At 39.3% G+C, this 22,914-nt stretch overlaps 1 protein-coding gene across 1 annotated transcript in view; it reads right to left on the bottom strand.

Moving 5' to 3' along the window:
- The window catches only part of SSPN (sarcospan), a 42,114-nt gene extending 23,824 nt beyond the window's left edge, over positions 1–18,290 (bottom strand). The window contains exon 1 of the mRNA XM_019737581.3: positions 17,906–18,290. Within this exon, the coding sequence (XP_019593140.3) occupies positions 17,906–18,184 (279 nt within the window). The 5' untranslated portion in view covers positions 18,185–18,290. The remainder of the gene's footprint in view (positions 1–17,905) is intronic.
- Positions 18,291–22,914: the final 4,624 nt, after the last annotated feature.

The following is a 22,914-nucleotide window of genomic DNA, read 5'->3' as shown; positions in this document are numbered from 1 at the left end:
CATTCCTCTCAAAGGGCCCACACGTGGACTTATTTGCTGACAGACTCACTCACTCTGAGCTCCAGCTCTGGGGCAGCAGTTTGAAAAACACCAGGGACATATGGAGAGGAACTGAATTGTCTGGCTGTAGGGAGAGGCCTGGAGGGGCAGCTTTCTCCTAGACAGAAGTGATGGCACAGGCCACTGTTCCCTTGTTAAGCCCTCACCCACCCAACATGTAGATGCAGGCAGGTACCATATCTCAGTCTCCATTAACCTGGCTAATACCATTCACACCACCCTGGTGATTCCCTAAGACCCTGCACCACCCAACATATGAGCCCATCCTGCCATGTCCAGTGGCTTTTCCATACAAAATTCTGTTTTGACTCATGCTACAGACTTTTCTAAAAATCTCTCAAAGGTTCACAAACCCCAAACAAGCAGGATCTGGCCTACACATGCCCTGTACCTCTTGCTAAGCAGCCCCAAGTCTGTTACTAGTGACAGTCGGCCTCAGTTCACAGCTTAGCCTCTCCCAGGCACCTCCAAGCCAAGTACAAGTGGCAACCATCTGCAGATCACGTTGTAGGTCATACCAGGTGGCCCCAGGCAAGGTACAGGCAGCAGCTCACCTTGGTCTACAACAGAGCCCTTCCCAAGAGGCCCCAGAACCAACACATCCAGTGGTCAGCTTCAGACCGCACCAGAGCACCCAACCACCTACACAAAAGATACACCCAAAGGGCAGACTGGGCAGGCACCAGAGTCCTGCTAAAGTGAACCCTGCTCTGTAGGGTCAGCCCCTGCACAACAGCTCCTCCACTATAGTCACAGCCAGTCCTCACAACCAATCAGCCCAAGAGTCAATCCCTCCTATTGATGTGCAAACAACAACCAAGGTTCAATTACAATAGGAAGGTACACACAACCCACACAAAGGACATACCTGCAACATCTGCCTCAGGTAACCAGGGAGAATGCACCACTGGGCCCCACATAAGGCCACTCTCCTAAGACTGGGAGATGTAACAGCTCTACCTAATACATAGAAACAAACACAGAGAGGCAGCTAAAATGGGGAGACAAAGAAACATGTCCCAAGTGAAAGAACAGATCAAAGCTCCAGAAAAAGAACTAAACAAAATGAAGACACGCAATCTACCAGATACAGAAATCAAAACACTGGTTATAAAGATGCTCAGTGATTTCAGTGAGAACTTTAGCAAAGAGATATGAAACATAAAAATGGAAATAGGAAACATAAAAAACTACTAGTCAGAAATGAAGGCTACATTAGAGAGAATCAATAGTAGATTAGATGAAGCAAAGGATCAAATCAGCAATTTGAAAGATAAGGAGCAGAAAACACCCAATAAGATCAGCAAAAAGAAAAAAGAATCCAAAAAAATGAGGAGAGTTTAAAGGAACTCTGGGACAACATCAAGCATGGCAACATTCGCATCATAGGGGTACCAGAAGGAGAAGAGAGGAATTGAAAACCCATTTGAAGAAATAATGACAGAAAACTTCCCTAACTTGGCAAAAGAAATAGACATACAAGCCCAGGAAGTGCAGAGAGTCCCAAACAAGATGAACCTAAACAGGCCCACACCAGGACATATCATAATTAACATGCTGGAAGTTAAAGACAAAGAGAGAATCTTAAAAGCAGCAAGAAAAAAGCAGTTAGTTACCTACAAGGGGGCTCCCATAAAACTGTCAGCTGATTTGTCAACAGAAACTTTGCAGGCCAGAAGGGACTGTGATGAAAAACAAGGACGTACAACCAAGATTACTCTACCTAGCCAAGCTGTCATTTACAATCAAAGGACAGATAAAGAGCTTTTCAGACAAGAAAAAGTTAAAGGAGTTCATCAGCACCAAACAAGTATTACATGAAATGTTAAAGGGATTTCTTGAAGAAGAAGGAGGGGGAGGAGGAGGAGGAGGAGAAGAACAAGAAGAACAAGAACAAGAATCAAAATCAAAAATGAATAAAATGGCAATAACTACATATCTATCAACAATTGCTTTAAATGTAAATGGATTAAATACTCCAATCAAAAGACATAGAATGGCTGAATGGATAAGAAATCAAAACCCTTACATAAACTGCCTAGAAAAGACTCACTTCAGATGGAAAAACACACATGGACTGAAAGTAAAGGGATGGAAAAAGATATTTCATGAAAATGGAAACAAACAAAAAAACCTGAGGTAGAAATACTTATACCAGACAAAATAGACTTTAAAACAAAGGCTAATAAAAGAGAAAAAGAAAGACACAGCAATCCCAATTCTCGGTATTTAGCCAAAGAAACCCAAAACACTACTTCAAAGGAATATGTGCATCCATATGTTCACTGCAGCATTGTTTACAATAGCCAAAATATAGAAGTAGCTTGGGTATACATCAATGGATGAATGGATAAAGATGAGGTACACATATATAACGGAATATTATTCAGCCATAAAATAAAAATGAAATCTTGCCATGTGCAACAATAGGGATACCTAGTGGGTATTATGCTGAGTGGAGTAAGTCAGAAATAGAAAGACAAATGCCATATGATTTCACTTATACATGGAATCTAGAGAACAGGATGAAGAAACAAACAAAACAGAAACAAGCTCATAGATACAGAGAGTATTTTGATGATTGCTGGACTGGGGGGATAAGGAGGTTGGTTGAAGAGAGGGAGGGTATTAAAAGGTACAAATTGGTAGTTACAAAATAGTCATGGGGATGTATATTATAGCCTGGGGAGTATAGTTAGTTGTATTGTAATAACTATGTATGTTTTCAGGTGGGTATTGGATTTATCAGGGTGATCACTTCATAAGTTATATAAATGTCTAATCACTCTGTTGTACACCTGAAACTAATATAATATTGTATGTCAACTGTAATTGAAAATGTTTTAAAATATTTTTAAAAAAGAAACAGGGAATATAAAATAAGAAGGTCCGAACACATATCTGATACCAGTTTCAAAGAGACTAAAGAGATGAGAGATATTTGAAAAAAATAAATTTTTTCAAGTATTTCATATATTCTGAATTTTTTTCAGAATTGATGAAGGACAAAATTCTTAGATTCAGGAAATATAACAAGACCTCAGTCAGATAAATAAAAAGAAAATACACATTTAAACACATTCTAGCTAAACTGTAAAACATTGTAGAATATCAAATAAATGGAGAGATACTCTTTCCTCGTGGACAGAAAATACAAACTGAATCAAAGTGCCACAAGCATTTTTCTTGTAACTTCACAAGACAATTCTAAAATATATATGAAAGAAAATATGGCTAAAACTCACCAACCCAATTTTGAAGAATAAGATGGAGATGGAGCCACTTATGCTATCATCTTTATAACAAGATGCATTATAGTGGTATTGTTTTTCAATTTTAATTTAGATAATGTAGTATTGGCACAGTGATAGACAAATAAAACAATGGAATTGAAGAGAATCACAAACACAATATTCAAATCTAATATGGAAATTTTATAGATGATAAATGGGCATAGCAGTGCAGTATAGAAAGGATTGATTATTTATTAAATGGTACTAAACAATTAATAATCCTAAGTGAAAAAACAAAATATGAACACTACCTCACACATATAAAAAAATTAGACCACTTAGATTAAAAATATAAATACAAAAGCAAATATTCAACGTTTTTAGAAAATGATGTAGAAAAATATTTTTATGACCTTGGAGTAGAGAAATTTTTAAAAATACATCAAGACACATACCATAAAGAAGATTGATAAGTATAAATATATTAAATTTAAATATCTTTCACTACAAAGGCACCATAACCAAAATTAAAAGACATGGTAGCAACTTGGAGAGTGTATTTACAGTACCTAAAACCAAGATGGTTAAGTAACAAAGGTAATAAATTCTATAAATCAATAAGTAAGAGACAAACAACCCATAGAAAATATTTACTGAATAAATGATAGAAAACAAACTAAAATGGCCAATAAACATATAGAATATGTTCAACCTGAGTAGTAATCAGAAAAATGTAAATTAAAACAAGATATCATTGCACAAAAATAAAATAGCAAAAATTAAAATTGACAGCAACAAATGTTGGCAAGTATATAGATCAGAAGGAACTCTGATTTACTTTTAGTGGAATGTAAATTAGTACAACTTTTGGGTTTGTGGTACTAATTTGTCAATATCTAGTAAGCTGACGATGTCTACATCTTATGACCCAATAATTAAATTCTTAGGGATATGCTCTAAAGAAACTTTGAGATATGTGCACAGAGAGCCATGGAAAAGAATGTCCATTACAACATTGTTTGTACTTGCAAAAAAAAAAATTATTTTTGAAAACAACCTAAATTTTCATCAAGAGAATGAACAATTGTTGTATATTCCTATAATGAAATATAGTATAGCAAAAATGAATGAGCTATATCCATGTACTATTATGAATAAATCTCAAAAACAATGTTGAAAAAAATGTTATGGCACCACTTGTATAAAATTTTAAACATATAAGACTATTGATTATGGATATTTACCTATTTAAAAAGTATGAAAACATACACAGGTATGATTAATACCAAATTCAGGATAATAGATACCTCCAGAGAAGGAGGGTGTGGTAGGAGGATATGATTAAAAAAGGAAACTGGTGTTTTCTTTCTTTAAAAAAAAATAAAAAAAAAATAGGTGGTCTGGGACACAACCAAGATGGCGTAGCAGGTAAACACTGTGCTTACCTTCTCTCACATCAAAATTACAACTAATCTACAAAACAACCATTACTGAGAATAACCTAAAATCAAGCGGAACTGAAACTTTTCAACTAAGGACGTGCAGAAGAAGCCACCTCCAGACTGTAGGAGGGGCAGAGACATGGAACAGGCTGGTCCCATATCTGTATGACCATTAAAGATCAGGAGGAATATTTTGGCTCTGTGAGGATCACCCCACCCCCAGAGAAGCAAGAGATGGCAGCCCACCCCAGCCCAGGGTTCCAGTGCCAGGGAGAGAAGTCCCCATAATATCTGGTTGTGAAAAACAGCGGAGATTGTGACTGAGTGGGACTGAATGCAGCTGCACTCCCAGGTGCTCCTCTTCAAGGGACTGTGCATGGACTTACACACCAATGGAATCACTTGCTCTGAGCTCCAGGGCTGGGGCAGCAGCTAGAAAGGCAACAGGGACATATGGTGGGGAATTGAGTTGTCTGGCTTGAGACGGGGGCTGGAGAGGCAGCTTTCTCCTGGACGGGAAGCTGGTGGAGGCCATTGTTTCTTTACTGAGCCCACCCCCTTTCCCCTGTGCAGATGCAGGGAGCTGCCATATCTTAAGTCTCCATTGTTTATTCGCCAAGCCCTGCTGATTCAGGACCTAGCCCCACCCAACTTTCGGGCACACCCAGGATGCTTTCAGTGGCTTTTTCATGCAGACCTCCTGCCTTAGCTCATGCTGCAGACTTTCCTAGGGTCTCACAAAGGAACATGGAACCCAGACAAGCAGTATCTGGCTTAAGTTTGTCCTGTACCTCTGGCTAAACAGCGCTAAGCTGGCACTAGTGGCAGCCAGCCTTGGTTTGCGGCACTTGCAAGCACCGAACAGGTGGCAGCCATCTGTGGATTTCTTTGTGGCTCCTGCTGGGTGGCCCTGAGTGGGGCACAGGCTGTGGCTGAACTTGACCTACAGCATATCCCCTCCAATCTGGTCCTGGGGCTGGTGCCCCCAGTGCCCAGCTTCAAAATGAGCTGTAGCATTACCCATCCACTGCAGTGGATTGGGCAGGCACCAGAGTCCTGCTGAGGCAGATCCTGCTCTGTAGGGTCAGCCCCGGCACAACTCTTTTACTGCAGTCAGGCCAGTCCTCACAACCAGTGAGCCCAATGGTCAGTCCCTCCCACTGATCTGCAATTATCAACCAAGGCTCAACTATAAGAGGAGGGCACACACAATCCACACAAGGGACACACATGGAGTGTGTGACTCAGGTGACAAGGAAGACTGTACCACTGAGCCCCACAGCACACCTACTACATAAGGCCACTCTACTAAGACCAGAAGACATTGCAGCCCAAACTAATACATAGAAACAAACAGGGAGGCAGCCAAAATGGTGAGACAAAGAAACATGTCCCAAATAAAAGAACAGAACAAAGCTCCAGAGAAAAAAAACTAAGTGAAATGGAGATAAGCAATCTATCAGATGCAGAATTCCAAATACTGGTTACAAGAATGCTCAATGATCTCAGGGAGAACTGCAACAGAGAGACAGGAAGCACAAAAATAAGAGATGGAAACTATGAAAAAGAACCAGTCAGAAATAAAGGATACAATAATGGAAGTAAAGAATATAGTACAGGGAATCAACAGTAGATTAGATGAAACAGAGGATCCAACCAGCAATGTAGAAGATAAGGTAGCAGAAAACACCCAACCAGAATAGCAAAAAGAAAAAAGAATCCAAAAAATTGAGGAGAGTTTAAGGGGACTCTGGGACAATATCAAGCATACCAACATTTGCACTATAGGAGTACCACAAAGAGAAGACAGACAGCAAGGAATTGAAAACCTATTTGAAGAAATAATGACAGAAAACTTCCTTAACCTGGTGAAGGAAATAGACACACAAGTCCAGAAAGCACAGAGTCCCAAACAAGATAAACCCAAAAAGGCCAACACCAAGACACATCATAATTAAAATGCAAAAGGTTAAAGACAAAGAGAGAATCTTAAAAGCAGCAAAAGAAAAGCAGTTAGTTACCTACAAGGGAGCCCCCATAAAACTGGCAGCTGATTTCTCAATAGAAACTTGGCAGGAAAGAAGGGAGTGACAGAAAATATTCTAAGTGATGAAAAACAATGACATACAACCAAGATTACTCTACCCAGCAAAGCTATCATTTAGAATTGAAGGACAGATAAGGAGCTTCCCAGACAAGAAGAAGCTGAAGGAGTTCATCACCACTAAATCAGTATTACAAGGAATCTTAGAGGGACTTCTTTAAGATGGGAGGGAGGTTAAGGATGGGTAAAAGGGGAAGGGATTAAGAAGTACAAATTGGGTGTTACACTGTAGTCAAGGGGATGTAGGGTATAGCATAAGGAATATAGTCAATAATATTGTAATAAATAGGTATGGTGCCAGGTAGGTACTAAATATATCAGGGTGATAGATGGAAATGGGGTTCGGGGCAGGGTGAAAAAGGTGAAGGCATTAAGAAATACAAATTGGTAGTTAATACAGTATGGGGAACATAATCAACAATGTTGTAAAGATCGTGTAAGGTGCCAGATGGCCACTGGGACTTGTCAGGGGGATCACTTTATAGACTGTGTAGATGCCTGACCAATGCACTATACACCTGAAGCTGAAGTAGGATAATATTGAATGTCAACTATAACTAAACATACAGGTATATATAGTCACGGGATGTGGAGTACAGCATGGGGAAGGTAGTCAATGGTATTGTAACGAGGGGTAAGATGTCAGAGGGGTAGTAGCTTGGGGGGTGGGTTATCACTTTATGAGGGGTTTAAATGTCTAACTATTATGTTGCTTTGTATACCTAAAACAAACAAACAAAAAACTAAAACAACATAACAAAATATTAAAACTTGACAAACCTGGGAATAAGAAGGTTTTTTTTATTATTCTCTATATGCTACTGTAGACTTAGACATTTTCATAATTAAAAACTAATCATAGAACTGCCCATGCTTATTCAAACCCACACAAAAATGAAAATAAAAATCATAACCAAAAGTTTTTTGGAAATGGCTTCAAATTGGCAGAACCAAGAGTCCACCCACATTTGTTTTATTCCAAATCTGGAGCCCCTCCTACAATTTCAGATACCCTCCCCTTGCCTTTTCTGATCCTCCCTAGACAAGGTTAGTCACATTCTCCACTGTGATACCCTCTTCGGGGTACCACCTTAGCCTTTGTTTTTCAAATTGTATTATCATTATTTGTAGGTGTGTGTCCTCGCCCAGACACTGAACTCCTGGGGCACTGTACCTGGCATATAGAAAGACAAAGATAGACTGGTTAAAATGTTGAAAGTTTTTGTCTTACTATAAGTATTCTTTGTTTTATAGAGTTCTGTTCTGTTGCTTATCAACCACCTAACTCACTCTTGTGGTGATTTATCAGAAATTAATTGCCAATAAGTTCTATAAATACCTACTTTGAAAAATAATTCATATTCGAAGAATGTAAGAGAAACAAAGACTATGTTCCAGCATTTCTCATGAAACAACAGTAGGGTATAATTGCTACATATTTGTGGGAAAAATAAACAACCTATAGTTCATTTGTTTCACTTTGGGATTTTTCAAGTCCTCAGAAGGAAAAGGAATTTTGTAAATGTGGAATTAGGCTACTCCAGAGGTATAGTTATGAGATGGATTTTATTACTCAGGCATAATTAAGTAGGTTCTCAAATTAGGGCCCACTTTAGAAATGATTGCAGTGATAATTCTACATTAATACCTCTGGGTTCATATATCTGAATTTGTACAATAAATAAAAACTTATGAAATAGTGCGGTATAATGAAGTTATACTGTAAATCAACATAAATTCAATTATATAACATTGCAACAGAAGTGAAAATGAGAGAACCATCCTGTTCAAACTTTAAAAAATATTATCAAGAGGCTTTTCTAACTGAGAGCTGTTTTTACCAAAATAAATAAATAAATAAATAAATAAATAAATAAACAAAGAAAACAGGATATAACGGAACATAAATATATATTACTTCTTTGAAAAGTGTTTTGTTCTTTTCAACATGAGGAGGTAGGTCAGTGTCCCCAAGCAGCCTGCAGTCTCTCCAGCATTTCTCCTCTTCCCTTCCCTGGCAACATGGGTTAGCTAGACACTGAGCTTTTTGTGATGTGTGTGTGAGGACAGGGAGAAGGGGAATGAGGCTTCAGGGAGGTCTCGAGGTGGAAAAATTTGTGACGCACTAGATTCGGTGACTGAATGAGAATTATTTTCGAGCGTTCTATAACACAATAGTTACGGTCACCTATGTTCATTTTTTAAATTATATTTGGTCTCCAAACCCTTAACTCAGATCCCAACCCTTTAATAGGTGTCCCAAACTGTTTGTTCGTGAAAAGATTATGAGATGAAGCCAACCTGTGTGAGTTTGATCCTTCTGTTTCAGAATCTGACTAGCTGAGAGTACGAGAGAAATAAACTTATTGAACATGTAACATATAAACTAAAATGGTCGAATTCTGTCTTTGAGCTATATGCAGCCATGGAGAAATTATCTTTCGTTGATTATAATGGTTCACCTTATGGAGTCCTAGTTTGTCCTTTCACTGCCTTGGATGCTCCTCCCTTTCACTGAGGTGGGCATAGTCATCCCGCGTTCTCTCTAATCGAGCAGCACCCTCCAACCTCAAACATAAGTGATGAAGACTGAAATGCTATTTCCCTTATCTTGGAAAAGGCCTCCTTCATAGCTTTCCTGGCACAGCTAAATGTGTGATGAAGCTCAGGCTGAGCCTAATGGCCTGATATGAGTGGCCACACCTGATACTTTAGAAGGAAGCTGGTAAGTGTTTTGTTTTGTTTTGTTTTCCCTAGTCATAAAGCTAAAATTCTCTCCCTAGTCAGGATCTAGTTAACACATTTGCAATTCCCCCTCTTCTTGTCACCTGCCATTATCTCTCACCCAAGAGAAAGGCCTGATAATAACCTATGTTAAAGGGGGTTTTAATGGCGTGTTACAATGAATGCTGAATCAAACACTTTCCAAACAACAGTTGAATGGGATGTCCCTAAAAGAGCAACCTCAAGATTTCTGGCAGCTTCGCCCAGCCCCACAGCACTCCCAGCCAACAGTGGGGAGTTGCTCATTTTTCTGCAACAACAGAAGCAGGCCTCAACACAACTTCAGGAGAATCTGAGCATCTTATTTATGAACAAACCCTTTGCTTTCTAATGTCCAGTCACTTCCTGGCCTTTGGCCAATACCCAGGAACTATAGCACTGAAGCACATTCATGATGATGTTAGGCAGGGGATATGGCGATAGCCACATTAAATCAAAGAGCATCAACTTTAAATATGCTTGAAAGTCAAACCAGAGATATTATAGGATGTCTCTGAAATGATGGGCACGCCTTTATTTGCTACACAGTATGGAACTGATTGAACCAACTGTTGAAAGAGGCATATTAGACAGTTCTAGTCAGTCTTCTCTTGTCTTCCCCTCTGGGATAGTTTGGGTTTATGCAGCACTTGATAGAGGAAAGGAAAGCCCGGTTCAGGATTTCTAAGCTGGACAAAGAGGATCCTATGAGAAGCCTTCACCAAAGGGGGGATCTACCAAGGAGACGCAGGCTCGCACTAGAGGCTGTTCTATCGTGAGGCCCACGGTGGAAACACTCCAGGGTTTTATTCTGACCCATCCCACAGAACAAAGAGTGTGAATCTGATTTTCAGAATCACCATCAAAAATGAAAATAACGGTGGCTTCCCTTGAGTTCTAGAAACATCAAGCATGAGATCACTGCCCCTCAGAGGCCACAGAGCTCATCTAATTGCTGAAAATTTGAGCATCTCCCAAGGCACTGCTCAGCCAACCACCTTCATTTCCTTGCCTAGGAAGCCAAGGTGTCATTTAGCTAGAACCTGAGAGCAAAACACTCCTGGAGCAGTAAAGGAGGGCAGAGATTTACTAACTGGTGGTTCCTAAGCCTTAAGAGCTAATGCAGCAAAGGAAATGCCTGGGATACCCTTAGAAGTATACTCACTAGCTGAAATCTACTGGATTTATTTTTACAGAAATTTGACAAAAGCAGCAATCTGTAAATGCAGTAAAAACAACTTCCACCATATGTTTCACTACTGGCATGAACACAAGAGCCACCCCACCACATTTCATCACCACATTTCTGTTTACTGGCTCAGAATTCTCATCAGAAACATTCAGACTTGTAAATGTTCCATGAAAGCCATAGGGCCTTTGTAAATAAGCTGAGAAAGAAGCTTAAGAATCACGGAGGTGGTTGTACGAATTTATATCCCTCACTGAAAGAAAGTGCTATGGACTAAATTGTGTCCCCCCCCAAGTTCATGTTCAAGCCCTAACCCACAATGTGACTAAACTTGGAGGTAGGACTTTCAGGAGGTCATTAAGGTTAAATGAGGTCATAGGGGTGGGGTCCTAATGTGATAGGACTGGTTGCCTTATAAGAAGAGGAAGACAGAGCAATCTGTCCTTTTTTCCAAGCACATACACCAAGGAAAGACCATGTGAGCACACAGTGAGAAAGCAGCTGCCTGCAAGCCACGAAGAGAGCCCTCACCAGAACTTGACCATGCTGGAGCAGACGAAGACAGAAAGAAAAATATATTTTGGGTATTGCCATATGTGTGGGTACACACACACGAATTTTAAAATTAGCCAGGGTGATTGAGACAGCTGCCTCGCTCAGGCATTTGACAGTTGCTTCTGCCAAGCCTTTTTTTTTTTTTAATTTTTTTAAAACTTTTATTTATTTAAGTGTGTTTTTCCAGGACCCATCAAGTAGTTGTATCGATCTAGTTGTGGAGGGCGTAGCTCACACTGGCCCATGCGGGGATCAAACCGGCAACCCTGGTATTACGAGCATCGCACTCTAACCAACTGAGATAACCAGCTGCCCCATCCCGCCAACTTTTATCTCAATACACTGAGATCTGAGGTGGCATCCAAACCATCTGAAAGATTTGCCTCTGAAAAAGGCTTTTATATAGTTTATGATTTAAATACTGTTCCCAACATCCATTAAAAAAAAAAGTTCACCTTCAGCTTATGAACTCATTGTAATAAACCTGGACCTGAATATTCACAGCAAGTAAAACTATAGGGTTAAAATCCATCATGAGGTCCCATCCAGCTCTAGATTTTGATGGACTCTTTTGATCAGCATCTCTCTAGTTTGCCAGGATCTGTATTTTGAATTGATAAACTGTAAAAATGAACTGTATTTTGCAGTGAAATGATATCCAATTAAAGTTTAATGACTAGATTCCATTCCTGTCCTACAGCAACATAGAAATATGCAACTGAAGTCTTTGCATACCCTTGTGCGTAACCTTTAATGCTGATAATAACCCTTCAGGGTAAAGCACAGGCAAGTGGACCCAGTTATAGAATACCCTTTGTACAAATGCAGCAGATAAGGCTAAAGGCAAGAAAAAGTCTAGAGGACATCCTCACAACAAATTCAAAGCAGACATCATATTGGCAATCTATGAAACTGTTAGACCCCATATTAGGGAAACCTATAGCATTGCTTTCCTTGCAGAAGGAAGACATCCAGCATTCGGCTATATCAGTCCTAATTTATTTTAATTACAGTAATGTACAAGTCAAATGACCTCTTTTTTTAATCCAGCAGATATTTTATAATGTGAAATAAACATCTCCATAATGCTAAGCTAATGTGGTCTGAATATGTCTGGCACCCAGGAGCCGAGAAGAGAGTAATAATAGCACATTCCTTATTATTACCTCATAGTTCTTTTACGTGTTAACAATAAACTTAAATTTGCCTGCAAACCATACTTTAGACATGGTTTTCACAAATTCCAACAGCAGCTCAGTTCAATTCAACACTTACCGGGTACCCATTACGTATCAGGAGATACACAGTAGCCCCTGTACATATCATATAATTAAAGAGAATAAATTTCTCTATTTTTTGATTACCCCCAAATTCTATACATGAACATTTCTATCATAAAACAGTAAAACCAAATGACGATTGAAATCTCAAAACTTTGAGAGGTTAACTTTCTGAGTTGAATACATCCACATTACAGGATTGAAAATAGCAGGATCTGCCACTTCTCCTCCTTATTTTAAAAAGGGAAGGAAGATTCAGGGATAACTTCTTCATTATATAACACTCTCTTGGCCTTTGTGTATCTGGTTTAGTATGAGGCTAGCAGTAGAAGTAAAAATACATTTTCTCCTAATATTCTGAGCCTCAAATGATTTCGTTCAATAGTTAACCTTCTTTATTCTTTATTCTTTATTCTGTATTCCTAAAGTTATTTCAGGAAATATGTTACCAAATTCTTGACTATTCCCTTTTATTTTCATACACTTAAAATTAATTTTTTGCCCAATTAATTCAATTACATTCCATTTTTATACTTGTTAGGAGAGCTTCATGTACCTATGAGATAATTTTCTTACCATTATTTATTATAATAAATTGAGTTAGGCCACATAATTATCACTCCTCAGCTCCTAACAATCCTGTGACAATTGCTATAATAAAAATTATTTCCCAGAGGTACCACAGGTGCAAGCAAATGCAGATTTTGGAAGAATATTAAAGTCCCAATATAAAAAATAATGTATTATTATGCAACGTATTCCTAAAAATACAATTCCAGATTAAGTTTCTCAAATGTCCACATACCTGTATAGGAAATTGACGTCACTGTTAGCTTCTTGACTTGTTTTAGGGTCTATCCAAAATCCCAATGCCAAACCTTCCTCACTTCCAGTTTCTCTTTATAACCATGATCAAATCATTTAAATTATCATCTCTTTGTTTCTCTACTTCTAAATTATGGATAATCACAATATCTGTTCTTTACTTGCGATATGTCATATATTCACTTATGAATTTCAGGGTATATTCTGTTTTAAAATAAGTAACCACCCAATTTTCCCTTCCATTAAGTCAAATTAAAAATAGGCTGTTAAGATCTGAATACACCTGCATTTTGAAGTCCTTCGAGTTAGTTAACATATGAAAACTGTTATTGAAATTTTTGGCAGGACTTAATCATGACAGATTCATATGATGAGTTTTATGAATGACATTAAGGAAATATTCTTCCTTTCCTTAAACTTTCTAATGTGATTAATGTGGTATATTTCAAAGGATTTTTATTACAGCTGGGTGAGGTATGGAAGTAATGGAGAGAGAGTGAGGAAAGCTAAAAACCACAATAAAGCAAAGAAATTCCCATTTTCCATGGGAATATTCCCCACAAGGGCCAAGAGACTAACAAATACTAAGCATCCCCATTGGGGATGAGAGGCGAGTTTGCTCTTAAATTTACTTTAGAGTAGAGATGCCAATGTAAATAAATCACTGTAAGTGAAATGCTTTGAAAAGTAAATGGGCTTTAAAAATATTTGTGTAGGTTAAGTTTTCTAATCAGAAGTATTCATTACTGTCAGATATAGTAAGGGCACGTGTCCACTAGGATCTCTGGAGATTGCCTGGTACATAATTCATTATTTTTAGACCAATACCTAGCACAGTGGACACCCCTGACAAATGTTACTGAACGAAGAAAAGTAAGCCAAAGTTCAAACATATTATCCTTCACCGAAACCAAAATTGTATTCATTTGAGGTGTTAAGTAAAGACCCCAAAGTTCTTTGATGCCTTCAATCCATACGCATTTGTTCATCAATAAGAATTCTGGAATGACGAGCAACCTTGAATGCCTATTTGACCCAGCTACTCGAGCCACTGATAGAAGAAAATGCAGAGCAAATTTCTACTACCTAGGATCCCCTGCCCCAACCAAGGTCATCCTAAAAGACCCTGTTTTACTTTGTATGGTCACTGTGGTGTGACTTGCAACCCTCAAGCCATTTATAAAGAATCTTGAGAAACGAATGGTACTTTTACACATTACTTGGTCTCCGTAGTGGCTCTATTCTACTCTTTTTCCTTTACAGAAACCTTTTGTAACTAAAGTAAAAAGACTTCAGTCATTTCTCCGATGAAGGGTAAGGGGAGTCATATTTATGAATAGACAAGAAATAACCTATTTGTTTTCCTAAAATTCCACAGACATAAATCTGTGATCATAGATAACGAAGGGCTTCTTCAGTCTATAACCAGAAGTTCACTGAATGTTCACCAAGTCACCCATACATTGGTGAATAAGAAGTCATCTCAGTGGATTTGTCCATATACCCAGATTCTGTTATGGGAATGGTGATGCCTAAATCCCAAGGAAATGGGATAATAACCCTTGTAAAATGAATAAGTACCATATGGTAAGAGGCAACCACACAAAGAGAAATAGAAGAGTGATGAACGCAAAGCTGTCGATGGGATTGGTGCATCAGTCTGGGGACCCTGCTTGAATTCAGCATAAATTCTGAAAGCAGGTCTGACTCTGCCTCAGCCCAGGGATTGACCTGTATTCCTTTGGTCTCCTAAACAGGGCAAACTTTTCAACATTCTCTGGAGGATATACCAAACCAGAATCACCCCATATTCCTAGGGAAAATGACCCTGAAGGGACCTCTTTCCTCCAAGTTAATTTTTATAAACCTACAGAGAGATTCAGAAAGTACTGGAACTAACTTAATACCACTGAGATTGCGAATAGTAACTTGGCTGAGAACAGAAAAAGTGAGATGGCCAAACTGATATCTCCTTCAGGGTTCAAACTGGTCTGAGAAATGCAGCAAATCAAAAATGACTGTTCTGCCACACTAGAAATAAGCCAGAGCCACATCTCATTTGAAGAGTGCCACTAACGATGATTGCTTCACTAATCACTCATAAAAAGAGCTAACTCTCTGAATCCTTACTATTATATTAGCCAGCATTCTTCTAAGCATCAGAACATGTCTTACTTGATGTTATCCTTAGGACATCCCTAAGGAGGCAGGAATTATTATTACCATTCTGATTTCATCAATAAAGAAATGGAAACCTAGGGAAACAGTTAAGTAACTTGCCCAAAGTTATTCAGCGAACAATGGCCAGGCTGGGGCTCAACACCAAGCGCAGTGTTTGCACTTCGGCATGTCACCATCCTGCGTCCGTCTTTTCCCTTCCCTGAAAGCCTGGAAGAGTGCCCCAGGACCAACCGCAGACAGAGACAGGAGGACAACAAGTGAGGTGTCTGTGGGAGGCAGCGACCCATTGCCTGCAGCTCTGGCCCAGCAGGGATGAGAGTTTGTCCTCACCTGGCTCCTCAGAGACCCTCCTCACTTGTCTCATGGCATCTGCACTAAGTTATCTATGCTACATATGTTCTCTGTTGAAAGAAAACTTAAGATTACAGATGTCATCAGTACAGATTTTATCACTACAAGCAAACTTCAAGTGGATCCTTGATCATAAACGAGAAAACTGGAAAGAACAGAAACCCGGCTGTAGATAATGTTCTTTCTTCTGCACCCAGGCAGATTTCATGGGATACTCCTCATAGGCGCTCATGAAATTTCAGTTGCACAATTTGTATATTCATGCCTTAGACATTGAGAAAAAAATTTTCTCCATCTAATTTGCTTTTTTGATACTGGGCTTTTCAAAGTTGGAATAAAAGAAAGATAGGAAACACATTCACAAATGATATTCAAAACCACTGAATGAAGGAGCTTCGTTTTTTTCTTTTAATTCTCCTTGCCTTAAAGGACAGACATTTTTTCCCTCTAGTATCTTGACAGTCATTGCGGTGACTAAAATACCCAGTATATCTTAGTGAAAAGCTATTTTTAAAATCACTTGACTTAGAAAACTCCAATCATGATAATTTCATGGGAATTCTTAGTACACAAATTAAAAGTTTTAAATTACTCTGCAAGAATTTGTGAGCTCAAATAATCTTAATTACAAAATACCTGCCTCGATGAATATTTATCAGGTGTTTTTAACATCTGCCCTGACACAGAATTATTTTGAGGGTTGTTTTGTAAGTTATAGCTTCTGTGGTCAGTCATAGCAGTAATGATGCAACATGAGCCTAGGAGCCTAAGTGCGGATTCTAGTCTCGCCTGCCTCCACCACTTTTCATCTCTGGGACTTGAGAATGTCATTTAATTTCTCTTCACCTGTTTCCTCATATCCAAAGAGGAAAAACAGTTCCCACCTCAACGTGTTGTTTCATGGATCATATGAGGTACCAGTAAACCACAAGGCGCTATAATACAGCATAATATTAAAACTACAAACCACATGTGTGGCAGTATGGCTCAATGAAGGAAATGCCTGTGTGTCTGGGGCAAAAAGGAATCAAACTGGCTAAATTTGCCAACTTGGCCCACTCATGACCCTGGATGAGGGACCCTTGGTTCTCTCATTTGAGGAATGGAATAAGAACCATCCCATAAGGGTGGTGTGGGGATTAGAAATAATATACATAAGGCCTCTATCAGGACAGGCATATAGTAGGTGCTCAATAAATGGTGCCCATTTCACATTAAAGAATCTAGTTAATTAAGCCAAGTATGCTGTGTGTCTCAACACTCACTCACAACAGCTGAGCAGTGTTCTGCTTAGAACAGTACATCCATCAGCAGAGTCCCAATGTACCTCTGCCGCAGCCAGCGCCCTGCGTTTATCCCACTTGAGACTCCAGCGAATTAAGACTTTGCTTGCTGTTTTCGCATTTCCTGCCTTAGACCATTAGTTTATAAAACTTATTAATGGAACCTCAAATGTAAAAAAAATAAAATTAATACAACTCAAGGGGGCAACTCCACGTAGAGGATTTTTCCTAACCTACTTTTACTAAGATGAACCCCTTCACTGTTCGTCACTTATTTAGAGACAAGAGTGGGGCCTAGGATAAGGGAAAAGCCAAAGTGAATCTGCTGTTGTTAAGGAGGCTGTTCAATTTGACCAAAATAAGCAGCCTTTGACTCGCCTCCCCCAACTCCAGCGCGTCCGAGTCAGGCCCATTGGAGGCGTTCAGAGCAACAAGCAGGCCAGGGGGCGCGAGTCCTCCAGCGCCCAGCCTGGCCCCCGGGCAAACCAAGTGTGGCAGGCCCCCGTCACCAAGCAGCGCGCGAGTTAGAGGCGTGGAGCTGGGAAAGGGCGCATGCAGCTGGGTTAGTCGTAACTAGACCGTGCGGCTTTGCATTCCTATTCGGCAAACGCGCTTAGGCAAAACAGACTTGATGCTTACAATGATCCCAGCCCAAAATGGAGTGTCTCTGACTAGCAGGGAGGAGCTGATGCTGGCCATGAGAAAGCCCACCACGGTCACGGCGATGCCCAGGGCCAGCTGCAGCAGGGCGAGCAGCAGCGGGAACCGGCAGCCACAGCACGTCCGGGCCTCCTCCTCCCCGCTTTCTTTGGGGGCCCCCTTGCCCTTCTTCGGCCCCATGTCGTCGGGCCCAGCAGCGTCCGCGGCTGACGGCCCCCCCTGCCTCCGCTGGCCGCGGGGTTGCTCGTCCTTGCCCATGGCGGCTGCGTGGGTGGGTGCGTGTACTGCGCGCTGGGCCCCGAGCGCGGCGCTGGGCGGGGTGAGCCTGCCCTGGTATTCGAATTACGGAGGCTGAACAAATATGGAAAACATTTGGAGCAGGCTCTCCGAGCCTCCAAAGGCCACAGGGAGCCCGCAGCGGAGGGGGAGTCGAGGGGGGTCGCCAACTGCCAACGCGCTGGGACACAGTGGCTGCTGGGCCAACAGACAGAGTTTGCCAATCGCCCGGGGGAGCCAGCGTGGGTCCCTTGGCGCCTCTTAAATCCTGTGCATTTTAGACAGGGTGTGGTGTGGCGGGCGGGAGGAGAGGGGGTGTCTGTTGTCCCCACTCCAAACCCCAGGGGTTGTTTTTGTTTTCTGATAGGTGCAACGCAAGGTGATGAATGTTTAAATCATTTCAGTTTAATTAATAACAATTTAATCCAAAATAGGTATTACTGGGCTCCAATCTGTGAAGTCCTTTCCAGAAGATAAATTGTTTATTTTCCAACAAAGGCATAGGCTCTTCTCTTTATTTTTAAGTTTTGCAATCCAGCTGACAAATAAAGGCATTTTCCCCATTTAGGTATTTGCTTTTGAAATAGAGATGCTGGGCTAATTGTGAGCTCTCTCACATGTATTCATTTTTTAAAGCTCTTTTAATCCTTCCCATGGGGTCCCCAGTCAGTCTTCACAAATCTCCACCACAGTGCCTAAGGGGATTATTATGCACCTAGAACTCTGACATATTGACTCAGTCCACATTTGAGATATTTTTAAAGTACCTACAGTGTGCAAGAATATAAGGATATTAAAGATTGGAGGTCTGACAACCAAGTTTGCGACCTTGTTGCAAAGATGTTGCTGACTATTTTTGATATTAGAGGGATATTCATTAGGAATTTGTACCAACTGGACAAACAGTTAACCAAGTTTACTATTTGGAAGTGCTGAAAAGGCTGAGTGAAAAAGTTAGATGACCTGAACTTTTCGCCAGCAATTCATGGCCCTTGCATCACGACAATGCACCAGCTCACAAGGCACTGTCTGTGAGGGAGTTTTTAGCCAGTAAACAAATAACTGTATTGGAACACCCTCCGTACTCACCTGATCTGGCTCCCAATGACTTCTTTCTTTACCTGAAGATAAAGGAAATACTGAAAGGAAGACATTTTGATGATATTCAGACATCAAGGGTAATATGATAAACAGCTCTGAAGGCCATTCCAGAAAAACAGTTCCAAAATTGCTTTGAAGGGTGGACTAGGCGCTGGCATTGATGCATAGCTTCCCAAGGGGAGTACTTCGAAGATGACCATAGTGATATTCAGCAATGAGGTACGTAGCATTTTTTCTAGGATGAGTTCACGAACTTAATTGTCAGACCTCGTAGATTTGGTTACTGCCCAAAGTCACAGAACAAACCAATAAAACTGATTATTCTTATCTCTAAATACTTCTCCTCAGTAGCACTTAGAGCAAATTTCAGTGAAACCACTAAGAAATGGTCCTCTTACTTTGGAGTATTTGTATCTACTTCGGTATGGTCATTTTAACATTCAGAAAGCTGTATTAAAAAACAAATAATATTGTCAATAAGCTAGAACAGGTAAAGCCTACTCCTTAATTGTTCGCTCTCAGCTAATTTAAAGGAAGTCTAACTCCCTGTTTGTTTCCTCAGAATTATACACAGATTCTCATCAGCTCTCCTTGTAAACAGCCAAGTTTGCACAAGGTAGCTTTGAAGGTATAAAATATATTCTCACTTATTTTATGAACAGCAGCGTTTTCCTTCTACCTTCCTTCTGGATCAGTGAGAAAAATATGGTCCATGGAACAAATGCAGTAGCTTTGAAAGCAGAATCCAAGCCAAGCATCTCAGTGTCCCACCTAGAAGCAGTACAAGCAACCCTCCTCAGTCTCACAAGAACTGTAGGAGGGCTGGGCTAAAGTCATTGTCAACTTTGGGGCCATTGCATCATTAGGATTTCTAGGGAGAACAAATAAAAGCTGGTGTTACAGTACAAACCCACTTGACTTGAGCCAGACTGAGAATAACCCAAATGACAACAGAACAATACTTGGTTTTTCTATGTAAACATAGTAACCATTTTTAGGAAGCTATATGCTACCTGGAATGATTTGTTGTTCTGTTGTACTTTACCTCAGAACTACATTATAATTATAGTTTCCACTTTTGAAGGTGAAAACAATGAGTATTAGAATTATTAAATAACCAGATTATTAAACCACTAGCCTAGTGACGGATCGAGGTCCGGGGAACCAAATGTAAACTCTTGTGGATTACCTGTTTTATTAATTACTTCCTATAGGCAAACAAGTGAGTGGACTGTTTGTATTAAACAATTTAATGATCATGGGTAGTATTTTATCTATTACAGAATTAGCTATTAGCCTTGAACCTGCAGGTACCTGAGAACTTTACAAAACTATCTTGATTCACCACCATAATGTATATAATAGTCAGTGGAGACGATTATTGCAATTATAGATTTATAACAAGATACAGGCTGCATTTGCTGACCATACTGCTGGGCAGCCATTTGGTTAAGAATAAAATGTCCCTAGCCTTTTCCTGGAAACCTTAAATTAGATGTAAGTTAGAGTAGTTAAACAAAATAATAGCATGTTCCTGTAGCTTTGTCTTCTAAGTTTCAGAACTCTCGAGGCTTACAGTTGTAAAACAGTTGTACGTAAATTCTTATAATAAAGGCTTACTTTTAATTGCCTAGCTGAGACAAGTTACAAATCAAACTAGTAGCAGTGAACAATAGCCCAAATAAATTGTAATCCTTCTAGTCTGATTACAACTGCCAGCTTCAATTTTCAGCTTCCAGCAAAGAAGGCAGTAGTATAGGGAGTCTTGCTTCTGCTCAAATTCCCAACTGCAGGCTTGAATCTGTGCCTGAGGGGGCCTGGTCTTTGGCAATACCAGGAGATGATAGTGATGAGGACAGTATTTTCACTTAATTGCTATGGGGAAGTAGAAGCAAGAACAGGGTGAGAAAAGTTGTCAAAAGGTTAGTGATAGGGAATAATCAGGGCTCAAATGGGATCAGAGGGTCCCTAAGGATACAACAAGGAAAGCTCTTCCTTTAATATGTTCTTTCCACAGGGAAAAAAAACACCATTTCCAGCTTGTCACATAGTTTAACAGATGAACAGGTGTTTTTTTTTTTAGTAGTATTCATAAATTATAATGTCTCTGTTTTATAGGTTAAGCAAAACCTCTTCAGATATTTATATTACCAGGAAGAAAGGCAAAGTTGAAACAAAGTGTTTTCAGATACTCTATTGGCTGCTCCCATAATTTAAAACTAACAGAGATTATAAATTAGAAACTGCAGGAGATTAGTTGATATATGGTTTGAGATTATTTTGATCCTCTGGGGCAAATAATAAAATTAAGTTTAGTATCTCTATCTTTGCTGTATCACAAATTCAACATAATTTTGAAGTATTTATGCTTCAGAAATTCAGAACTGGGAAAATGATAATCCTTTTTAAAACTAGTGTTGTTAACAAAATGTCCTTATGAAATGCAACTAGAAATAATCTCTAAACTGACACATTTCTGAACATATGATCTTAGATTCACCAAGAACAAAAAGATTTCATAGAAAAAATATTACAGTTCCAAGGTATGTAGCAAGTCTCTTTAATGTGTAATTAAATATATTTTATAAGATTAAATTAGATTTGATTTAAAGAAATATCAAGTATTCTACAAAGGACAATTGAAAACTTCTTTATGATATGCAATACCATTGTCCCATGTGTCTCACTGGCCCCATACATAAAATTACTCTAGAGATATTGCTGATCTGTGTGTGTGTGTGTGTGTGTCTGTGTGTGTGTGTGTCTGTGTGTGTGTGTTCAACAAATAAACTATTGATTTTTTTTTTCTTTATTCCTATGTTACTTATATCTAAAATGTGTCTTTTGACTCAGTATTTTTCTCAAAAGAATTGACCTAGTTATGATTTTTGCATGGCATGGCAGGTTGCATTTTCAAGTTAAATGTCATATGAGTAGTGTACTCTTTATGGTCAACAGTTTGATTATAACTATCTCATTCTATAGAGAATCTCCACATATCGTAGCTATCAATCATTTCCTAATGCATTCCACTTTTGTATATGATGCTACTTAAAATGATACCAAATTATCCACATAATTTTGTACATGTAGTTTTGTCCTTGTAATTTTGATGTGTCCACAAGGATAAAGAAGAAATAACTATACTTATTTTAATTAAGAAATGCAGGGCAGGGAGCGGGGGGGCGGGGGGGGGCGGGGAGAATGGATAAACAAATTGTGGTATATTCATACAGTGAAATACTACTTGCTAATAAGAAGGAATGAACTACTGATTATAGGTAATGACTTGAAAGAATCTCACAGTTTGCTGAGTGAAGAAACACAGACATAAAATAATATTGCATAGTTACATTTGTTTAAAAATAAAAACGCAGAACTAATCTGTGATAATTAATTTAGAAAACGGTTTGTACTTGGGATGAGACAACTGACTAGAAAGGAGCAGGAGGGGACACACTGGGGATGGAAGTCTTCTATTATCTTGCTTTGGGTGCTCGTTGAACAATACTTAAATTCTGTGCACGTTATTGTATGTAACAGTACTTCAATATTTAAAATGTAATAAAAAGAGAAATACAGGAACACTGTATACCCAGAGTAATTAACAG

The sequence above is a fragment of the Rhinolophus sinicus genome, chromosome 1 (assembly GCF_057876585.1).
Source record: "Rhinolophus sinicus isolate RSI-liver-muscle chromosome 1, RSI-T2T, whole genome shotgun sequence".
In the NCBI taxonomy this organism is placed as follows: domain Eukaryota; kingdom Metazoa; phylum Chordata; class Mammalia; order Chiroptera; family Rhinolophidae; genus Rhinolophus; species Rhinolophus sinicus.
The sequence above is the reverse complement of the archived record's forward strand: the minus strand, read 5'-3'. Positions and strand labels throughout refer to the sequence as shown.